Here is a 21,060-nt window from a genome sequence, read left to right on the forward strand (position 1 = left end):
TTTGAGGTCCCTATACATAATCATTAGGCCTAGCAAAAGTTACACCTACTCGTTCGACACTACACTTCATTCCGACCAATAAGAACCCTAATGAACTTAAAAAAGAGATCAAGGCGCAACAGAAATTACTTGTTTCTCGAGAGCCCCTTACAATTTTTATCCATATAAGTTCCTCCTTGGCAACTCATTAGATTCAGTTCTTTTTTATTGGAATGCCACTCAGAAGTGATCAGCAGCTATGTTTCCTTCTGAAATGTTGCACCATGCACCAATTACAACTATACTTCCAAGTTCCAACCTTTACATCTTGACATACTTGTCAACATAACCCTGCAGAAAATATAGGGATAAGAACGTCACTAGAAGCAGTTTACAAAGTAATACTTTGGCACATTTTTGTTATTGAATAAAACTTCCAAGTCTGGCCAATAGTATATAATCTTTTGGAACCAGAGCCAACGGCTCAGCTGGCATAAGATGCAAATTTGACCACCAGTTCCAGTCCTAGTGAAGGCCAATGTAGCATTCACCCGGCATGCTACAAGCCCAGGGATTAGTCTGGCATAGCCAGGATACCTCATCATAAAAAAAAAAAGTATATAATTTTTTGATATATCGACGTTCATTTTGAAACAATAAAAGAAAAAAAGGTAGTTCTCAGTTAAAATCACTGACGAGAACACACTTAAAATGCAGTCAAAATCACAACACAATTGTCTTTTTCACTTGACAACAATCATATCAAGACAGAAAGAAGGGAGCTCAATATACAGACTTTTCTCACTTTCGAAACAGTTTTGTTTATAAAATACAGAGCTTTAAATAAACAATTATTATAGGCTGCTAGGATTGGGCTACTAGTGAGGGCTTCGGAAACTCCGTTGCTGTCATCATATTAAAAATTATATGCACAGCTTAAGGTAGAGCCATAGGGATTTAAAAGATAAAACTAAACACATGACAGTTACTTCTGATAAGAGGAAAACACAAAGAAAATAAGTTATTAGAAAATACCATCACAAGTTTAGTCAACTTCTGCTGTGATGAGTCAATGTATTGACTTATCTTCACTTGAGAATTGGGTACATGGTGGTCTTTCATGGCTCCTGACACCTTATCTACAGTCTTTTTAACAATGGTTTTGAAAGCCACCTTACTCATATTACCCTGCTGCCATGATGGTTTCAAAACCTCCTTTACGAAGTTCGCAATGGAAATTTTGAACAATTTCATCGATCTAGAATCCTTGCTCTTCTTTCTTTTCCCAGGAGATTTGACCTGATTAATCTCAACACCCCCCGTAGTCATCTTTGCAACATCCACATGATTACTTAGGCTCTCATTTTCAACAGCACCAACTTCTGCATCTGTTGTGTCACCATATTCATCATTACTTTGAGAAGTGGAAGAGGCAACATCCTCATGTTTGTTCTTCTCTTCCGTGTCTAAAGACATCGAAGAACTTTTGGGCCTTGGGCTGATGTTGGATTCACCTATAACTTCCTGGTTCTTGTCAAAATTAAATTTCTTCAGAGAAGGCGACGATGGTTCAATACAGTCAAATAGTGGATCATATAGGTTGCCATCAGACCTAGGTAACATCTGACCGTCAGCTCTAGCAGATTTTGGAGAGGATGCTGATTGTCTTGATCCACCACCGGTACCAACACCTTCCCTAGTTATAGGGGCATGGTTCAATACAGAAGAACCATAATTGTTATTATGAATTATGTCATTTTCATGTCTAAAAATACTTGAACTGAATTTGGAACTCAGTGGCTGCTCAAAGGTTGATGCATAAGGATTGTAATGTGCAGAAATTTGTGATCCCCCAAAAGCAGGAAGAGAGGTTGAATGATTTTTATCCAGAACACCTGATGGAAATCTGGATACAGTGAGATTCTCCCCAGGCACACCCAATTTAATCTCAGATGCAGAATATGGAAAATTATAAATTGATTGCTGCTGCTGTGATGATGAATCTTGCATTGAAAGCTGCTTATGACGGTCATCTCTATGAAGATTAGAGCCTGAAAGAGATTGACTTGCTGAGTTCCCCTGAGGCAGATGCTTTGGAGATGAAGCGTCTTTAAGCATGAAAGTTCGTGAACGATCCTGCATTAAAGTGTGTGCTTGGTCGAATGACTCAGAACTCTGAGAATGAGACGGCATGGCATGCGCCATAGAAGTCTGAGAAGCAAAGTTAGTTGAATGCAATTGACGCTGATTAAATTCTTCAGATATATATGGTTCTGCAACTCCTGAACTAAAACCAGAACTTTTTACTGCCAGTGGTGGTGGTAGTGGTGGTGGAGGTGGTAGCGGTAAGGATGTTCTATTAGGTGGTAAGTTAAATTGAAAATTTTGTGTGTGAAATGGAGCGGGGTAATGTTCAAACTGTCCTCTGGTAGTGAATTGAAAAGGAAAGAATGCACTTTGTTGCGTCACACCATATTCCATTGGAATTTGTGGCACATTCACATTATTTTCACCCTGGGAATGTGAAGCAACAGGAGGAGGAGGAGGAGGAGGCAACTGGTAAGTATGAAGTGGAACTTCCACCGAGGAGCTGCTATGTGGACGCATCTCTTGATGTGCCTCGAAGTGCAATGGAGGCTGTTCTGATGAGAGACATATACCAACTGAACTAGGGGCTGACTGTTGCTGAGTTGATGGTAACACATATGGTATTGGATCACTATTAGAAACCATATTAGCAGTAGCAGAAATCGTCGATTTTTTATCAAATGATGAATCAGACACATTGGACATACTCATATGTGGTTGATGAGAATTCAATGCATTCTGAGAACTATCATTGTTGTTGGCTAAAGTCTTATGCTCCTCTCTGACTACTAAAGTTTCCTGAACTTCAGGAGCAACCTTTCTGAATCTTTCAAAATTATTTGGATCGTTACTGACTAAGTGACTGCCGAAACCAGAGGTAGAACACACAACAGCATGCCTAACAGAATCCTCTTTTCTGGGCTCTACTTCGTGACCATTTACATTCTGGAAAAGGTCCACATCCTGACTTCTGACTCCACCATGCTCATAATCTGATATGTTAGAAGCAATATTCTTCAAGCCTTCGTTAACACCAGAATTGTTTTCATGAGAATCCACTTCCAGATCATTATTATTCTTAAAGCGCCTTGAAGTAGCATTCCTGTTAGATTCATGATGAATGTACCGACAAGATGCTCCACGGTAGCATCTTCCTCGAGAGAAGTCAAAGCACTGACTCTTGTCCCTTTTCACATTGCCAAACTCACCTGAACGTCTTATGATGGGAGACTTACTCCTGCTTCTACGGCGCCGAGGGGACCGGCTGAAACCAACAAAAATGGAAACTTTATAAGTATAATATCCTTCAAAAGGAGAATTAAAGTGCACAAATATCCAAAACTGCAAATATAAGTACCAAGTTAGCAACAATTGATCCTCACTAACTCACAATAAAATAATTTGATAATGTACTTGCGTATACAATGTTACACAAAACACAAACTGTTTTAGCAACATGATTTGGTAATCGGGGCATTGGACAGGATTGCATACCTTCGAGACCGGCTTCTTCTACCCCTAATCCCACGGGGACTCCTCCTCCTCCTACTCCTCCTTTGTGGAGGAGATCGGCTGCGACTATGGCTTCTGTCTCTTCTGTTTAGCCTACCAGTTCGACGATAGCGAGAATCATCAGATTCACTATCTGCAGGACCTTCCTTGAGATATCTTCCAAATTCATCTACTTTCAAAGCATTCTCAGATTCCAACTTTGAAATTGTTTTCTTCTCATCTTCAAGCACTGCATTGTCTGAAGTGACGTCATCTTGAAGATTCTTTACATCAGCCAATTGGGTTGAATCATTCACAGATTTCATTTCCTCCATTCAATTCAGATAATCAAATCCTTAATCCTATATTTAATTAAAGAAGTAACATCATTCAATAAAAGAATTAATAAAATAATAATAATAATGATGATGATGATGAATAAATCTTCACATAAAACAATAACAATAACAATAATAATAATGAAAAGAGAGTTGAAGCATTAAAAGAAGAAGATAAGAGTGGTTAGGGTTTTGAAGAGAGAGAAGAAATGAAATAGAAAGAATTTGAGTTGTGTAGTGATGCTACTGTTAAAACTTAAATTAAAACAAATTCAAAATTAAATCAAAAAATTATAATATTATTGCCATGAACATGCCTTCAACTGTGCGTTGGCGAAGGAGAAATAGATTGAAAGGATGTGCGCGGTGAGGTATGGCGTTGAGGTACGGCGGCGAACACGTCTTTGTGGTGGTGAGCTACGGCGGCGAACACGTCTTTGTGGCGGTGAACGCCTCGGTCCTGAGCTGCGTGTCTATAATAAGGAGAGAGACTTTATTTTTAAATAGGTGTTATTAGTTTTTCTTTGATTTTTGTTGTTTGTGACAAGTATCCTTCTACTGGAAATAATCATGTCCAAGCCACCAACATTCATAAGGTATGTGAAGCTAACTCTCTCTCAGTGGACATTTTTTCATCCACAATACTCAAATCCAGACTTTGCTTAAGGGGAATTAAACATATATCATTTGAATCAACGTTTGGTAGTTTATTTTCTTTGCTTTGTTACAAGTATCTAATTATACTTTAAAATTTATGCACCGTAAAGTTGTTTTATATTGTGAATCATTCACCATTGAAGATTAATTATATATTTGTAATAATTAACATGTATACAATAATTATTACATACATGTTAATACCACTATGAGAACACAATAAGATTCTCTTATTTTGCTCATTGAGCATGTTGTAGTGCATAGTTTTTGCAGTGATATTGTGTTCGTGAGAAAGTTGAAAGAAGATTAAATGGTAAAAATTGGGAAATAAACTTTAGAAATATGTGGATTTTATATAAGTTGAATTAAAATGGGTTATATGGAGTGTTAGTTTAACAAGAGACAAATAAAATTGATTATAGATGCAAAGATTAAGAAACATATGATTCCAGAAATTAATAGATTTAGGTATATTGGATCAATCATATGTTGAAACAGCTAAGGGTGAAATGACAGAATGTTTCTATGTTATATGTGATAAAAATATACAAATGAAGATTGAGGTAAAGTTTTATCGCATGGTTATAAAACCTACAATGTTATATGCAATTGAAAGTCGAACAATAAAATATCCACTGGATAATAGATGAGTTGACACACTAGACAAGATAGAATCAGAAATGAATATATTAGTAAAAAAGTTGAAGTAACTCCTATTATTAAAAAAAATGGTAAAATCACACGTTAGGTGATTTAGACATGTGTGAAGAAAACTAGGGCAATTCCCAAAAGAAGAGGGATACAAAAAAAACATAAACAAAATAATTAAGAAAAACTTATATCAATGTTTTAACGATATACATGATTTATGATATACCATTATAATTTTATTTGATCTATATAGTCGGCTCCATCTAGCGGGATAAAAACTGAATTATTATTGTATATATATATATATATATATAAATTTGTCACAAATAATAATATAAGGTCCGCTAAATCTCTATAACGACCAAAAGGTGAAGAATACGATCCTTAAGAGCAATATTTGTTAGGAAGAGTAGTCACGCATCCCAAAAAGTATTAGTTCCTAACGCAAAAAGGTTAGGAAATACCTGATAGTACCAGGAAAATCGAAAACACCCTTAATGTCACATAAGAATTGCCTTGAGAATATTGGAATGCATCCTCTTAAAGTGATTTTTTTAATCATAGAGTTTTTATGTAAATAAGAAAAATAAACACACAATATATGAAAGAAAATTCATAAAGCTGGACAAGACTAAACTAAAATCTTCAGTTCTATCTCTTTACATTATCACAAAACAAAGAAAAACAAGGCAAGATTGTTCCCATGAATGTTTCAATCTTCGGTAGCTTCGCGCCATAAACCCGGAAATGATCTATCAGAAGATGAACCTTAATTTAGAGAAGAACATGTGGTAGACAAGTTATACATCACCCTTGCTGGCCCCATAATCTAAATTCATGCTCCTGAACTGTGAATTGAGTATAGTATAATGCAAACAACAAAATGAACCATAAATATATCAGCCAAAAACCACTATAACTAATCATAATTCATAAACTTTTGCAAAGTTAACTAAACTTCTACCTTTTCAACAGCTTGTGAAGAACCCGACAAGGCTTGTTTGCTTTCCTTAACGAGTTGCAGTCGATTTCGAAGCATTCGATTATGTTCCTCTCCCTACAAAATGAGATGCTAGTTAGAGCAATTGAATATACAAGGCAAAGAAAACAAACTTGTTAAGATAAGGGTAGTTTCAATTCTTTTGAGACAGTTTCTTTAGTAGCATGGTCAAATTTACTTTGCTCCAAGTTCAAGACATAAGCTTTTCGGGTCTATACAATGAATTCCTTCTGAAAATATAGTATATAACAAAGTGAACAATTATTTTTATATTCGACACATCCAAAAAAAGAAAAATGTTGGCTATGTTATTGACTTGTGAACAGGGTTTTATATTGCGATCCACGACTGCAGTTGCGGCTGCAATATTGCCGTAATGGAGGTCTAAGCATCCATAATCGTGACTACAGCGGAATTTTCCTGCGATTGTCCAAAATTTCTGTCATTATGACACAGCTGCAACCCCAATTGGGACTGCATGTTGAAGTCATGCTTAAAATGAAAATAGTTATACGGAACCAAACCAAACAGGAAGGCGAGCATATTTCTCCTTTTACGGGGGTTGAAACATGATAAGTAAGGAGATGGATTTGTGTGAAAATGTTGTGTCAAATGACTCGATGTACATTTCTCCAACCATAGAATAAGTTTCGGCTACAGTCCCACTTTCAGCGTAATCTGATAAGGATGTATGTAGGTCGTATACTCACCGCTTGCACCATTTGCATTAAGTGTTGGAGTTCATTCTTCTTAGCTGTAGATAGATTCTCAGCAACATCCATCATGTTACTCCTACATTCATAACAACTCACCTCTATTAAGTTTAAATAACCGACAAACTTAACGGAAAGGCCAATAAATAATACGAAAAGCAGTCAAATTTAATAAATATCTTGCTTTAAATCATTGCAAGTCCCCAAGGATAAACACTGAAGGCACACCACTATCTACACAGATTAAAATGAGAGTAACTACCGATTTTTTTTTAAGGTTCAAGACCTTTTCTACCTAAGACACATTACTTGTTCCTTCGAAAGTTCAACATGAATGACATTTTCTTAACATAACCATCTCACATATGTAACAATGATGCATAGATCCGACTTGAAGACAGCTATAGTGGACAAAACCAGATGGTGATAATAATACCTATTCGAAGACAAGAGATCCAGTTCTCGTTCTTCAACAATTTCCTCGACTGCATCAAAAGTGGCTCCCACCTGTATGAAAGATGAACCTTAAATGGCAGACTAACTAAGATTTAATGGTGAACACATACAATAGTCAAGTACACAGGTAATACCTGTGTTCGAAGACAGATTGACTCAAATTCATCCTGTAAGAAATAGTTGAGACAGCATTCAGAATTTTCGTTCGTATAAACAAAGAAATTCAAAGTGCTATCTAAGTAATGCTAACGGGATCAGAAACAAGTGATCAGAAAAAATAAACGAAGTTTTCAAAACAATTAGACAGAAAACAACTACCAAAAACAGTTTGTAATTATATTCAGAAGAATTCTCTATATCAAAAACATCCATTTTAAGAATAAACTGAATCAGGGTAAGATATTCTTATGAACTTCTGTTGCATCTTCAATACTAAATATATGCTAACTAACACGTTTCAAGTTTTATAAAAAAACAAAGAAATAATAATGATAATAACAACAATTTCTTGGGTACTTTAGTGGTTTTAAATTGTATATAAAATTAAAAATACACTTAAGGGATTAAAAACAGTTGAAAATAAAAATTAAACAAAGCATTCAAAACAGCTTATAAGATAAAGAAAAAATGTCATGAAGAAATCGGGATAACAGAGAACATATATCAAAAGCGATATTTAGTAGCATCCCCGAATGTTGCAAGATAAGAGGCATCGAATTTTTATATTATGCAATAAAGCTGAAATAATATATCTAACATATTTACCACTGTCTGCAATTATAACAAACATACCTCTATGTTTTCATGCAAAGACGTAATGACCTGAAAAGTTTACATAAATGGACATTAGCGAACAGAGAAACTTCCAGCATTTCGTAATGCTTCGCAATTTGAAATATAAAAACGGGAATTCATGGTTACGCAATTGAGATGAGAGGAATGATGTATAGTAGTTCCCTTCATAAGCTAAAAGACAGATGTTAAAGAGCATAATGTCTTCAAGCAGTTTAAATCTCATATCAAATTCGAGATTACTAATTTCACCCGAAAAAAATAATACGACGTTACTAATCTTATGTTAACAAGATTTTTTCAAATTGAACTCATGTTCATACAATCATACCTAATAGCCTGACCTTTTGATACAAATAATATTAAGTGAATGATGAACTTATATAAACGATTTCTAACCAAAATTGGAACCCTGGAGTTTTCCGATACTTAAATTTGAATCAGATTAACTATCAAACAGAACTCGGTGAGATCCAGTAGGATCACTGCCCTAATTCCAGACTTGTAAGTGATTTAGAAAAGTAGAGATACAACATGATAACCTAGATGAATGTAACATTCCTACTTTTTTTGTAAACCTTAACGTAGCATTTAAGAATATAATAATAATCTGAAAAGGTTAATATCAATAGATCATACATTCATACCTGAAGATATAGGCGATGAAGCGACTCTTTTTCAGTCCTACCGAAGCTTGAAAATGCTTTATAAAATTCCTTCAAATTAAAACAGAGACATTGTATCAATATACAGCCATTGTGAAAGCCGAATCCAACTGAGATATATCTATAAATGTATTTATCACAGCCTTTATACTCACATGCTCTGATCACATCTTTCGGATTAAGAGAAAAATATATACATAATTCGAAGTTGTTGAGCAATCTATCTCAAAAAGTGTGTAACTATGAATGTAACTCGGCCATTATTTACCAGCCCGTATTATGAACGCAAATGTGTCAAGACTAACTTTTTATTGCAAAAACATTTGATCTGAACTAGTCACATAAATCATGCTATTGCTAGTGAGTAAAAGTAAACCAGAGTGATACCACACAATTATGAAGTGAGTTACCGAGTTGTCTTCTTTAATGCATGTATCGGATGGTATTATCGAATAAATTATGGTTTAAGAATAGTACACAACTTTCCAATCAAGTATCATCCACATCTTGCATTCAAAATTCTGATTCATGCATATCTTCAAAAGTTCCTTTCGGCTTAGCTTTATAATTGGCAATGTCATCTAGTTTAACGGCTAAGCAGCAAGCCGAACTCATCAACAAACTTCTCCACGCCATCGCTAAAAGACTAAGGCATAAGGTGTGGCAAATAGCAACAGTTCATTTCTCATTTTCCTTGATCCCCTTAGGTCCACTAGAAGCTCCATAAAACCAAAATGAAAAGAAAAAAAAGTACTAACAGTTTTTTATTGGTACTAACAAGGGTATACCTGCACCCTTAAGGAAATAATCCCTTTCGAGGAACCAAACCCTCAGATCTAACATTATCTTACACCATTGGACAAACGTTTTGTTTGTAAGAACCGTTTAAGAATAGAAAAATGAAACACAAATCAGATGTTGGAAATCCAATTACGAGAATTAAGGTACTGTTTGTCTAGTCTTTTTATCTTAAAAAATGAACATTTTTTATTAAAATCACTTCCAAGAGTTTTTAATACCGTACCAGTCATCAAACCAGTTAGGATAATGGTATAGTACTATAGCAGTTCAACCGATGGTTCACTAATTAAACCGCATACCGGGCGGGGAATTAAGGTTGAAAAATCAATAAAAACCAGTGTTTTTTTATTTTCATTAAAAGATTAACTTTAAATAAAAAACGGTCCAACCGCTACGGTTCAATTGAAAATCGGCTGGTGTGACTGGTTTTGACCAGTTTTAGCCGGTATTGACCGGTATAATTATTGTACCGTACAAGTACCGGTTTTGAACTGGCCAGTATGAAATGGTTTTAACAACGTTTATGTTCTTGTTTGGTTTGACTAGGCTAAAACCCTCTTTCAAGCTTCCCACAAAAAAGTTTCTGCCCAAATCACTATAAGAGAATCATAGTTACAAAGTTTATCAATTTTATTCTTATTGGCAAAATCCAAAGATAAAAGGTTGAATTTTTTTCCATGCCCATTATTCCCCACTAAGTTTCTCACATACCCAAAATTAAAATCAGTAAAAAGAAACACATAATTCAGAGAGAAATGAAAGAATGATGAAGTGTGTAACATACCTCCTTTGAGCATGCAGTGAGCAAAGAACGAAGTGCGAATTTGAAGGACTTGTTGAAATCAGAGAATCTGGATCCGATTCCAACAGAAGAATTGTCATTGGTTTCGGAAATTTTGTCCATTTTGGTTAGAATCAAAGATCCAATAGAAAAGTTCTTACATTTACGAAGTTAAGGGTTTTTCAGAGTGAGAGAAATCGAATCAACCCTTACCTTTTATATATCTACTTTTTCCCGCATTTTTTTATTTTCAAACCTAAAAAAATTAATGAAAAAAAATATATTTACCGACTGTTTATGAGTTTTATCCTCTTCGTAAAAAGTAGAGTAATATGAATGAATAGTGAACAATATAATAAGTATGCATAAATCTTTAAATTGATAATGTATAGATATTATATTTAAAATGATAATGTATAGATATTATTCTCTAATGAAATTGACTCACAACATCAGTTCTAGAACTTTGATTCAATTTCATTTTTGTGTCAAATTTATTGTGATTTAGATATCTCTTTTATTGTAGTTTTGCTTTTGTAATTTCCTATGTATAAAAAAAATTAGGCACTAGTGTATTACTAATGTTGAAAGTTCGATTTCTGTGAATGATATTTGTTTGATTTATGTGAATGCAAATCCAGAAAGAGATTAGTTTGTTATCCAAAAAATATGAGGGATAAGCTTGATAGTACCAAAAAAATTAGGCTCTCACTTAATTTATTTATCAAATCTCATAACTTAAAGCATGACTGACAATAAACAGAACCAACTCAATATTCGTTCGAAACTCGATTTGTTATGTAGCTCGATAAACTTGGTTCATGACCCAGATGAGTCGAATTTGAGCTGGAAATTGAGTTCGATAAATAAACGAGTTGAATTTAAGTTGAATACAGTTCGGCTCGTTAGGTTCATGAGTTAACTCGATATATATTTATGTATATAAATTAATTTTTATGATCCATGCATTATTTTCATATTTATTGTTATTACATTTATAAACTATATTTTATTTATATAAGTAAAACCTTTTTATAGTATTTTTTAAAAATGAAATAACTATTTGAGTTGTTTAAATGAACCAATTCAAATTGAGCCAAACTGTTCGCGAACTTTAACCGAGCCGAACTTAAGTTAAAAAATAACTCGAATCGAACACGAGTCGAGTTTCGAATCAAACCAATCATTATTGAACTGAACTCTAATTCGATTCAGTTCGACTTGTTTCGGCCCTAACCCGAAAGTCATAAACCTTATCACTATCTTATTCTCATATTCAAATATTTTGTGGCAGTTGGTTGTTGTTAGTTAGTTTTTATCTAAGTGAAAAAATGCTTTATATCCTAACAAGGTAAAAGTGGAAATTTGATTTATCAATAATAAGTAATAACTTATCTTATCATGAAACATATCCAATATATTATGTTCCGAGATAATTACATTTAAAAGTAAAATTTAAAAATATTATCAAAATTTTATTAATTATATCAATTAACTATTTTGTGATAGAGATGCATCAATTATCGCTAGTTGAAGTGTTGAACCAAAGCCCAGGAAGTCAAAAACTTTCATTTGGGCAACAATTTGGTAAATGTATTCATGACAATATAATTTTATATTCACATAGATGAGTACCTATTTGAATGTATATTTTGTCTTATGGAGGGTGTATTAATAGAAAATAAATAAAAAGTGTGATTTATTTACATGGATGTGTGACTTGTAAAAATTCACTCATCTTTTTAATAAAAAAATATGAATTTATCAATAATATAAAAGTTTTTATACTAATTACTATTCTTTTTTAATCGTTATTAAATCTTTTTTTATTATACACTAGTTATATATAATTTTATATTATCAGTGTATAAATATTATATTTTATTATTGTGTCCAAATATTTTTATAAATAAAATGATTCTCTAGTGTCTACCTTAAAAACTCAATGATATATCTCACTATTAAACAAGAAGGTGAAATATATTACCTATAAAATAACCATTAAATAAGGTAAGTATCACTTGCTGTTATATGTTATTTTATTGTGAGTTGAAGAATTTTTGTTGGTATTACTAAAATATTTTATTATCTTTTTGGATAAGGAACTAATCCATATTGTGATTCACGGTTGTCTCTCTTAATAAGTATTGCTCATAGAAATCGAATTTTCAACTTTAAAAATTCAGTGTTCTTACACCATTAGACCAATGTTTTCTTTGTTATGAGTTGAGTTGAAACAGGACATGTTTGAGAGTTGAATTTTGTTTGAGAGTTGAATTTTGGAGGGTAAATAATGGAAAGAGAAGCCTTGAGAGTCATCTCACAAGTGTATTTTATGGCTCACAAGCCTTCCATTTCCATTCGTTCCCCTCCAAAATCTCGAGAATCGGTAGATAATATATTTACCAGCATATGAATTTCTTATACCCTTTGATCTAAGCGGCCATTGAAAAAACGTGGCGTGTAGAACAAAAGAAAGCAATAATAGAAAATTAAAAATTAAAAAATAAAAACTCGAAATGAGTGAAAAGGAAAGTAAATAACCTAAATTGAACGGGGTGCGCATTGCGCAGTGTATATTGTTTGTAACCCTAGCTTTTTAGGGTTTTCTGATTCTTCATCTTCTCTTCATTCCTCTTTCAATCGCAGCTCTGGATCCATTTCGTTTTCCTCCTTATACCGATTCTTCTTTTCCTCCATCATTATCCGATATGTACGGTCCCAGAGGGTAAGTCCTTAACAACTTTATCTTTTTTCTCTTTCTTTCTTCAGATCGTGTTTTGATTTTTATGTGGTGATGATGCTTTAAAATTCACCTATTTGTTGATAAATTTTGTGAAAATACACAGTAATAGTTTATTTTCTATGGCTACTAAGGTAAACTTTACATGTCTTGATTCATTTATTGTTTTTGTGAAATTTTTCATCCAATGAATTTGTAGATATATATATAACTTTCAAAATTGAGAGTGTGTTAAAACATCTGTATTTTCGTAATCCAAGAAGATTGTATTGAACTGGATTTTTTTTTATGCATTTTTATTTATTTAAACCTTTGAAGCTTTATTAATTTAGTGTTAGGCTTAGGACTATTGTTTTTTTAGTATAACAAAGGGTATCTCCTCAACTCACCTTATTGGTAAGCCCCTTCGGATTATGTGACTCTCTCCCGACAAGTGACGCTCTCAGGAATTGAACACTTGATTGACCTTTTTGTTTATCCGAGGATCTAGTGCGTCTTGCACCACTAAACCAATGCCTTGTTGGTAGGCATATTGCTTTTTGATGTTTGAGTTGCTAAATATTTTATGGGTGAAAAAAATAGATTTGGTTCATCTAGTATAACTGGTTTATAGTGTGTTACTTTCTTTTATCTTGTTTGGTTTTAGGATTTGTATTTTGTGATATGATTAAATTTATGGCATTAGGAATTAAAGTTGGGTGTGGGAAACGTTGGGTTGGGTTTGGATTTATTAACATGTTGAGTGGGGAATTTTTTATTTTTTGGGTATGGAAATTGAAGGGCAATGTTGGGAAGCGGGGGGGTTTCGGACGGGTACGAGGTTGGCTCAAAGAGACAAAGAATGATGGAATCCAATCCATACTTCGCAGTGAGCAGCGGAGCAGGCAGCTTTCAACCTTATGGATATGCTGGTGGTTTCCAGCCTCCTCCTCCTTTTCCGGTGGTTCGTCTCAGGGGGCTTCCATTTAACTGCACTGATATTGACATTTTGAAGTTCTTTGCTGGAATGTCCATCGTGGATGTGTTGCTAGTCAACAAGAGTGGACGGTTCTCTGGGGAGGCCTTTGTTGTCTTTGCAGGACCAATGCAGGTTGAATTTGCTTTGCAGAGAGATCGTCAGAACATGGGTCGCAGATATGTGGAAGTGTTCAGGTGCAAGAAGCAGGATTACTACAATGCTGTTGCTGCTGAGGTCAACTACGAAGGAATTTATGATAATGACTACCATGGAAGCCCTCCTCCATCCCGGTCCAAGAGGTTCAGCGATAAGGACCAATTGGAATACAGTGAGATATTGAAGATGCGTGGACTTCCGTTTTTAGTGACCAAATCTCAAATTGTTGAATTTTTCAAAGATTTCAAGCTTCTAGAAGACAGGGTACACATTGGATGCCGCCCAGATGGGAAAGCTACCGGAGAGGCATATGTGGAGTTTGTTTCTGCCGAGGAAGCTAAGAGAGCAATGTGCAAGGATAAAATGACAATTGGATCAAGGTACGTGGAGCTGTTTCCTTCTACACCCGACGAAGCTAGAAGGGCAGAGTCAAGATCAAGGCAGTAATCGAGATAATATCCCCAGGGACATATCTTGTTTAGTCTTTAAACCCGGTTATACTTTGTGGTGTTAGTACATTGTTTTTAATTTTAGATTGTATGCTTTGAATATTAGTTGGACATGCTGGTTATATTTGAATGTGTAATTCCATTATTAATAGAAAGAGCTTTATAGAATACATGTGGCTGTTAAAATGTGTAATCTCAGTGGCTCCTTTCTAGACTTCAATGTTGATTTCAACTATGCAGGCCTCAGCTAAACATGATCATTTAGCTAAAGCACTGCATCAATGATTGGACCAGTTTATACCAACATGATTTTCCATACCTAAGTTACTAATAAACAAATGAACCTTGATCCATTGTTTATGCCATTACTGAATTTCTTAGACTTTGTCTTTTTGTGAGCTTCATTCATTCATAGTCATTGAAGTTCATTGGTTCATGCTCCCAGTGTGCATCTGGGTGCACGAGGATCTGCTTTTTCTGTGGTACCATGAAGGAACAACAGCAAGGTAACAATATTTTCATTGGTGTTTAGCTTAAGGAGTTTACATCAAACCTCTTTTATGCATTCAAAGGATGAATAAAACAATACAGTCTTGGGAGGTCTGATTGTACTTTATAGATAGAAAAGGAAAACCCTTAAGCTAAACTCTGATGGAAACATGTTAAAAGAGTGAGTTGGAATAGTTTGGACCGGACTATTTTACACTTCTATTATTCACCTCCTTCGAATAACATATTACAGTTTTTTGGTACTATTAAAGGTATCTCCTCATCTTTTTTGGGTAAGGAACTAATTATTTTTGAGGTTTGTGGCTGCCCTGGTCAATAAGTGTCATTTCCAGAAATTGAACTTTCGATCTGGATATCTAGTAAGGTCTTATTATATCACTAGATCAATGTCTTGTTGGTATAATATATTAGATTTAAAATGGTTAATAATGCATATAGCAGATTTAAAATGGCTTCTCATTAAAAAGATAAATCTCAATATTTAATTTAATGTTATTTTAATCACTTGTAATTGTTGGACTTTTCCTTATGTTAGTTGTAGCTATTAAGGTACTCAACTCGACCCAATCCTTGTCTCCTCAAGTGAGATTGATTAAATTTGATAAACCAAATACCAATATTATTCTAAAAACAAAACGTATATACTAAATTACTAACAAAGTATAAGACAACCCTAGTTTTATTGTTCATTAAGTTTGTATTTTTATGAATTACATGAATGGTTTTGTTATATAACTTCACTATTTTTGGTTTCCTTAATAGTTGAACCCGAACATTGGTAAACTTGCTTGAACACATGTCATATTTATTTCCCAAATTTGTAAACCAGAACTTAGTGGCAATATTTTATATGTAAAAAAAGAAATAAAAATTCAAAATACATTTTTTTATCTCATTATATTACAATATCGGGCTACGAAGTTTTTTATTATGTTTCTCTCTCACGTTAATATTAATAAAAATGAAAAAAGTTACATTTAGCTTTACTAAGATTTGATGGAATTACATTACAATTTAATTTTTCTTGGTTTGTTATTTTACATGTAGGTAAGTTACCTCTCATAAATGTGAATATTAAAAATATATCAACGGATAAAGATAAAATATACTTTATTACCACATTAACAATTAAATCAGTTGTTTCAAATATTACAAAAAATGATCCAAATTAAAATTGAAGATTTCCCACACAAAACTGAAAAGGAAAAAAGAAACTAAATAAAAGGAAAAAATTGAACAAAGGAAAACAAATTAAGAAAAATATATAAGAAAAAAGAAAAAGTATATAAGAAAAAAAAAGGAAAATAACAACAATTACCAAATATTTGTTAGACAACGACAATGTATTAGTTTGGTGATGCAAGATTAGATTGGACCAAAAAGTTAAGGCTCAATTCCTCGGAACGAATTTATTAGAGATACAACCACGAATTTTGAAATGATTAGTTACTTACTGGATACCACAAAATATATATTTGTTTGACAAAAATCCTTAAACTAAAAAGCACTTGCAAACACAATCTAAAAATCTGATTTTTCCCTCAATCCCTTTTTCTTTTATGAGCACACTTTCCTTCTTCTCTATCCAATAGTCATGGTGCTGCTATCTTCTACTTCTTCATGGATTCTACACATGCTACTTTTCTCACCACTCTTTTAGTCTTCAAGAACACCATTAGAGAAGGTAACACCTATAACTCAACCCCATTATGCATTTCTTAACCCATGTTCTATTTTTTGATATTTTATTCCTCATTTTCATCTAAAGTTTTTGTTTTTATTAAAAAAATGATTTTTTTTATAATGGGTTTGTGGGGATTGAAGTATTTTGTTTTTATTAAAAAAAAATGATTTTTTTTATAATGGGGTTGTGTTATACTTTGAATTTGCAGAGTTGATTAGGAGTGTGCATGTCTACAAAGTAAGGGGTGGAAAGGAAAGGGAAGTTGAAAGAGAGTTTGTTTTTTCAGAGAGTGGTTCTTATGGTGAAATGCAAGCTAGTCCAATTCTCAGGTTACAGAAAATTTGTGTTTCACAAGTTTCTGAAGGGTATCAGAATGGAGTATGGCTTTGTATATTTGCTTTTCACACAGATCAATGGCCTCAATTTTGCAGCATTCCATTCCTGTTGTTGGTCTCCAGGTATATATTCTTAATGAACTTTTTTGTACCCTTGATGTTGTAAAATTGTAATGCATGCAAACCGAGTCCCTCTGAATGGTACACTGTCGTGACTAGATTTTCGGTTGAACACCGGCTGCGTGTCTTAGGAAGAGGCTGAATTCAATTTCAACCTCTCACAAATGATTTGGAGTCATCACTATGTTTTTTTGTGGTTAGCTGTCGCAACCCGATTTTTTGTTGAACACTAGCTATGCGACGTACACCATGTGAATAGGCACACCAACCAAAGGCTAATTTTGTATTATAATTTATGATAGTCTAGTTGGTAAAGGGATGGAGTCTAGGAATAGAGATGGTTGAGATAAGAACGAGCTAACGAAGTTAATATCTGATTTTCTGGTGGAAGCCAATACCTTTCAATTAGTGATTCTTCTGACCTTGTTCACAACAAGAAAAGCAATGATTGGAAGAATGACTATTACTGCTAAATACGCTTGGCCTTGCTGGTTCCTTCTATTTTTTCTTCGTTTTCAATTCTCTCATAGTCTTGGACCTTCCATGAGTGCTTTTGTCATGTGAAAAGTAGCAAACTGGTCACGTAATAGCGTTTGCCGAACTGCATGTTCAAGTGTCTCTTCAAAAGCTTACATAAAGTTGATCATAAAGTCTAGGAGATAATGCGAAACCAAGACAATGAATATCATAATTCATATTGGTCCACCTTTTTTAAATGTTAAATGATGCTTTCCGTTTTTCTGTAGCATGTTATATGTTTGTCGCTGCCCACTGTCTTTTATCTGTCCAAGTGTCGTATTCATTTTTCATAGAACTCACCAATATCATGCGCACCTATTACCACTGGAAAGATCAGAGACATGACATTATTTTCCAAATTCTTATATATTTTGAACTTCCTTCATGCATGATGTGACATGAAAACACCATCTATATGCATAACCATGCCTAATGCCATCATTTAGAAGTTCTAAATTTTACGAGCTGCATTTTGTTCACAAGTGTTTCTAAAAAGTAATTAATTTATAACATCTATTTCTTTTCATTTTCCAGAAATCCAAAGCTTAAGATGATTCCGGGCTTGCTCAATGATCTCCGTGTGATATACGAGTTGCCATGTAAATCAGAAGACAGAAGTATTCCATCAGACTCTCCAGGAGAATGCCAAGCAAAGACAAATGATTGCCAACCACCAAAAAAGACCATGCCGATGCTTCGACAGGATCTAAATTGTCTTCCTATTGACGATGACATGTCTGAGTCATTGGACAATAAGCTTGATGTTGAAACCTTACCAGGTTAAGTGTCACTACTCTCAATAATCTAATAGACATATACTAATTTGCACTAAATAATTTTGCACAGTTTATTATGATGTTTTATGGAGTTTAGGTATTACAAATCTGCTAGTTTTGAATTCCGTTAATTTGATTAGTTCTTTTTTGGTATAGCTAAGGGTATTCCCCCATCTTATGGGTAAGGAACTAATCCCTTTCGGGGTACGTGACTGCCCCACCCAATAAATGTTGCTCCCAGAGATCGAACCCTTGACATTTTTGGTCTATCTGAGGATCTAGTGGGACCTTACATCACTAAACCAATGCCTTGTTGGTTAATTCTACATATAGAACTACTCAATACTTTCCTAGTATGATGTAGGAATGCTTTATGATGACTGAAACATATGTCGGGCTTTTCTTTTCGAAACTTTTGATGTTTCACTCTTTTTAAAGGATTCATATTATTAATACAAATTATGTATATTGCATTCGTAATGTTCCCAATGTTGTAAAATTAATGGGATAATTACATAAAGATGAATACTATATCACCATAATGCCAAAATCATTCATGTCAAATCATCAAGAAAGAATAGAGCGGAAACATACGTGGATCGAGAATATGAAGAACAAACTTACATGTCCTTTATCTTGTATCCAACTCCATGCCGTTTATAAAGATTAAATAAACTCGTAACAGATAAGGTGAAATGCTGCAGGTATTATGGAGAAGAAAAGAAGGGCACACAGTGACCACATAGCAAAAATTGCCTTACCAGATTTGGTCAAGTACTTTGATGTGCCGATAATAGAAGCTTCAAGAAATCTAAATGTTGGACTAACTGTCCTCAAGAGAAAATGCAGAGAATTTGGTATTCCTCGCTGGCCTCATCGGAAGATCAAATCACTTGACGGTCTCATTCATGATCTACAGGTCCTTTCTTACTTTCCTTTTTCTATTGAGTACCGTCCATGATTCTTAGAATCGCTCTTAAATGTTTTTTGTTTGGGCGTATTGGTCATACCTATTCGAGTTCGTTATTGTTGATTGTTTTAGTATTCAAAAGAAATTTAAGCATGATATATAGGGTACCTTTGATTTGCAAGAAATTAAGGTTCTGGACAGTACACGTCTAGTTGTTCTATGTTCGATTTTCAAAGTGGTTATGAGACAGTACAACAACAACCAAGCCTTTATCCTACTAGGTGGGGTCATCTATATGATCGAACGACACCATAATGCAAATGAGGAGATTAAGTACAGGACAAAAACTTGTCGCCACTAAACCATAGTACAAGTTTTTGTCCAATGCACACAATGATAGAGAATTGTCAATAATATCCTTCATCCAGTGCACATAGATGGTGTGCATCGGCACAACAGTAAGGTTGTTTGCCTTTTACATACATCTATCTTCTTCAGACCCCACTAGGTGAGAGTCTTGTGCACCGTGCCACACTTTTATTTCTTTTCTTTCCGGCTACTACATTCCCCATGTAATACATTTTTGTTTCATTCCTGCAATCACCTCCTATTTTCTCTGCAACCTTGCATCATCATCGTCGTCACGTTACTGTGAGAAATGCATGAAATTGCACAAAACCTCTCTGGAGCATGTTATGCCAATAACAGAAGGCCTCTTAAACAGTGTATAGCACAATTTTATTTTGCCGGGTGCATTATTCGTGTGTATCCCTTGACCACTTGTGTTGAGCTCTATTCTTTGTGATAGAGCATTATGGCAACGTTCAATTTATGTAGCCGATTCCACCTAACAGAAAAAAGGCTTGGTTGATGTTGTTGTTGTTGTTGATATTGTATTCTTCAGTCTTTTAGTACTCTTGTTCTTCTCCACTGTCTGTGTAACATCCTACGAAACTCGAACATCGATTTACAAGGCGTTTGAAACCTGCAGGAAGAGGCAAGACAACAAGAGTCGGAGGGCGAGGCTGCAGCCGAGGCAGTGGCAGAGAGGAAAAGGATGTTGGAGAGTGAAAAAGAAAATATAGAGAGGAAACCATCAGTGGACATAAAATATGAAACTAAGAGATTCAGGCAAGAAATCTTCAAGAAAAGGCATAGAGCTAGAATTCTTCAAAAACAGATTTCTACACTCTCCAACACTTAGCTCCTTTAAAAAGTTATGTAGTTTCATACAAAATGTCCGTTGGGAGAGTTAGCCCCATATACCTGTGGATGTTCCCGACTCGGACAGGATTGCTTCCAGTTCGAGGATACATGCGGGAAACCAAAAATACCAAAATTTGTATAGCTTTTGCTTCTAATTATTGTTGCCAATAACTACAATATTGCAATTCATAGTATCTTTAGACTTAAACATCTATGTAAGGTAATCAAAACTATTAAAATTTCCCACTTCATTGACTTTATTCATATATATATATATATATA

The 21,060-nt window shown here is 34.2% G+C and overlaps 4 protein-coding genes across 5 annotated transcripts; 2 read left to right on the forward strand and 2 right to left on the reverse strand.

Moving 5' to 3' along the window:
• LOC109332907 lies at positions 140 to 4,403 on the reverse strand. 2 transcript variants are annotated; one of them, XM_019568053.1, is made up of 5 exons: positions 4,330 to 4,403; positions 4,221 to 4,298; positions 3,562 to 3,920; positions 1,015 to 3,331; positions 140 to 330 (listed from the first exon to the last, which is right to left on the reverse strand). In XM_019568053.1, exons 3-5 carry the CDS (start codon positions 3,891 to 3,893, stop codon positions 301 to 303), a joined length of 2,679 nt encoding a protein of 892 aa, XP_019423598.1. In that variant the 5' UTR covers positions 3,894 to 3,920; positions 4,221 to 4,298; positions 4,330 to 4,403; the 3' UTR covers positions 140 to 300. The 2 variants fall into 2 exon arrangements, with proteins under 2 accessions (XP_019423598.1, XP_019423597.1); XM_019568052.1 differs by having other exon boundaries at positions 4,214 to 4,298.
• Positions 5,804 to 10,607, reverse strand: LOC109332334. The gene is made up of 8 exons (XM_019567281.1): positions 10,416 to 10,607; positions 8,813 to 8,881; positions 8,166 to 8,195; positions 7,508 to 7,540; positions 7,354 to 7,424; positions 6,915 to 6,996; positions 6,169 to 6,261; positions 5,804 to 6,052 (listed from the first exon to the last, which is right to left on the reverse strand). Exons 1-8 carry the CDS (start codon positions 10,533 to 10,535, stop codon positions 6,005 to 6,007), a joined length of 546 nt encoding a protein of 181 aa, XP_019422826.1. The 5' UTR covers positions 10,536 to 10,607; the 3' UTR covers positions 5,804 to 6,004.
• On the forward strand, positions 12,952 to 14,888 carry LOC109333329 (heterogeneous nuclear ribonucleoprotein H2). Its single transcript, XM_019568765.1, has 2 exons — positions 12,952 to 13,140; positions 13,936 to 14,888. Exons 1-2 carry the CDS (start codon positions 13,124 to 13,126, stop codon positions 14,714 to 14,716), a joined length of 798 nt encoding a protein of 265 aa, XP_019424310.1. The 5' UTR covers positions 12,952 to 13,123; the 3' UTR covers positions 14,717 to 14,888.
• Positions 16,718 to 20,992, forward strand: LOC109333311 (protein RKD5-like). The gene is made up of 5 exons (XM_019568726.1): positions 16,718 to 16,912; positions 17,121 to 17,370; positions 18,421 to 18,665; positions 19,367 to 19,581; positions 20,564 to 20,992. The coding sequence occupies exons 1-5, from the start codon at positions 16,849 to 16,851 to the stop codon at positions 20,774 to 20,776; spliced, it is 987 nt and encodes a 328-aa protein (XP_019424271.1). The 5' UTR covers positions 16,718 to 16,848; the 3' UTR covers positions 20,777 to 20,992.

This window comes from Lupinus angustifolius, chromosome LG18 (genome assembly GCF_001865875.1).
Source record: "Lupinus angustifolius cultivar Tanjil chromosome LG18, LupAngTanjil_v1.0, whole genome shotgun sequence".
NCBI lineage: Eukaryota > Viridiplantae > Streptophyta > Magnoliopsida > Fabales > Fabaceae > Lupinus > Lupinus angustifolius.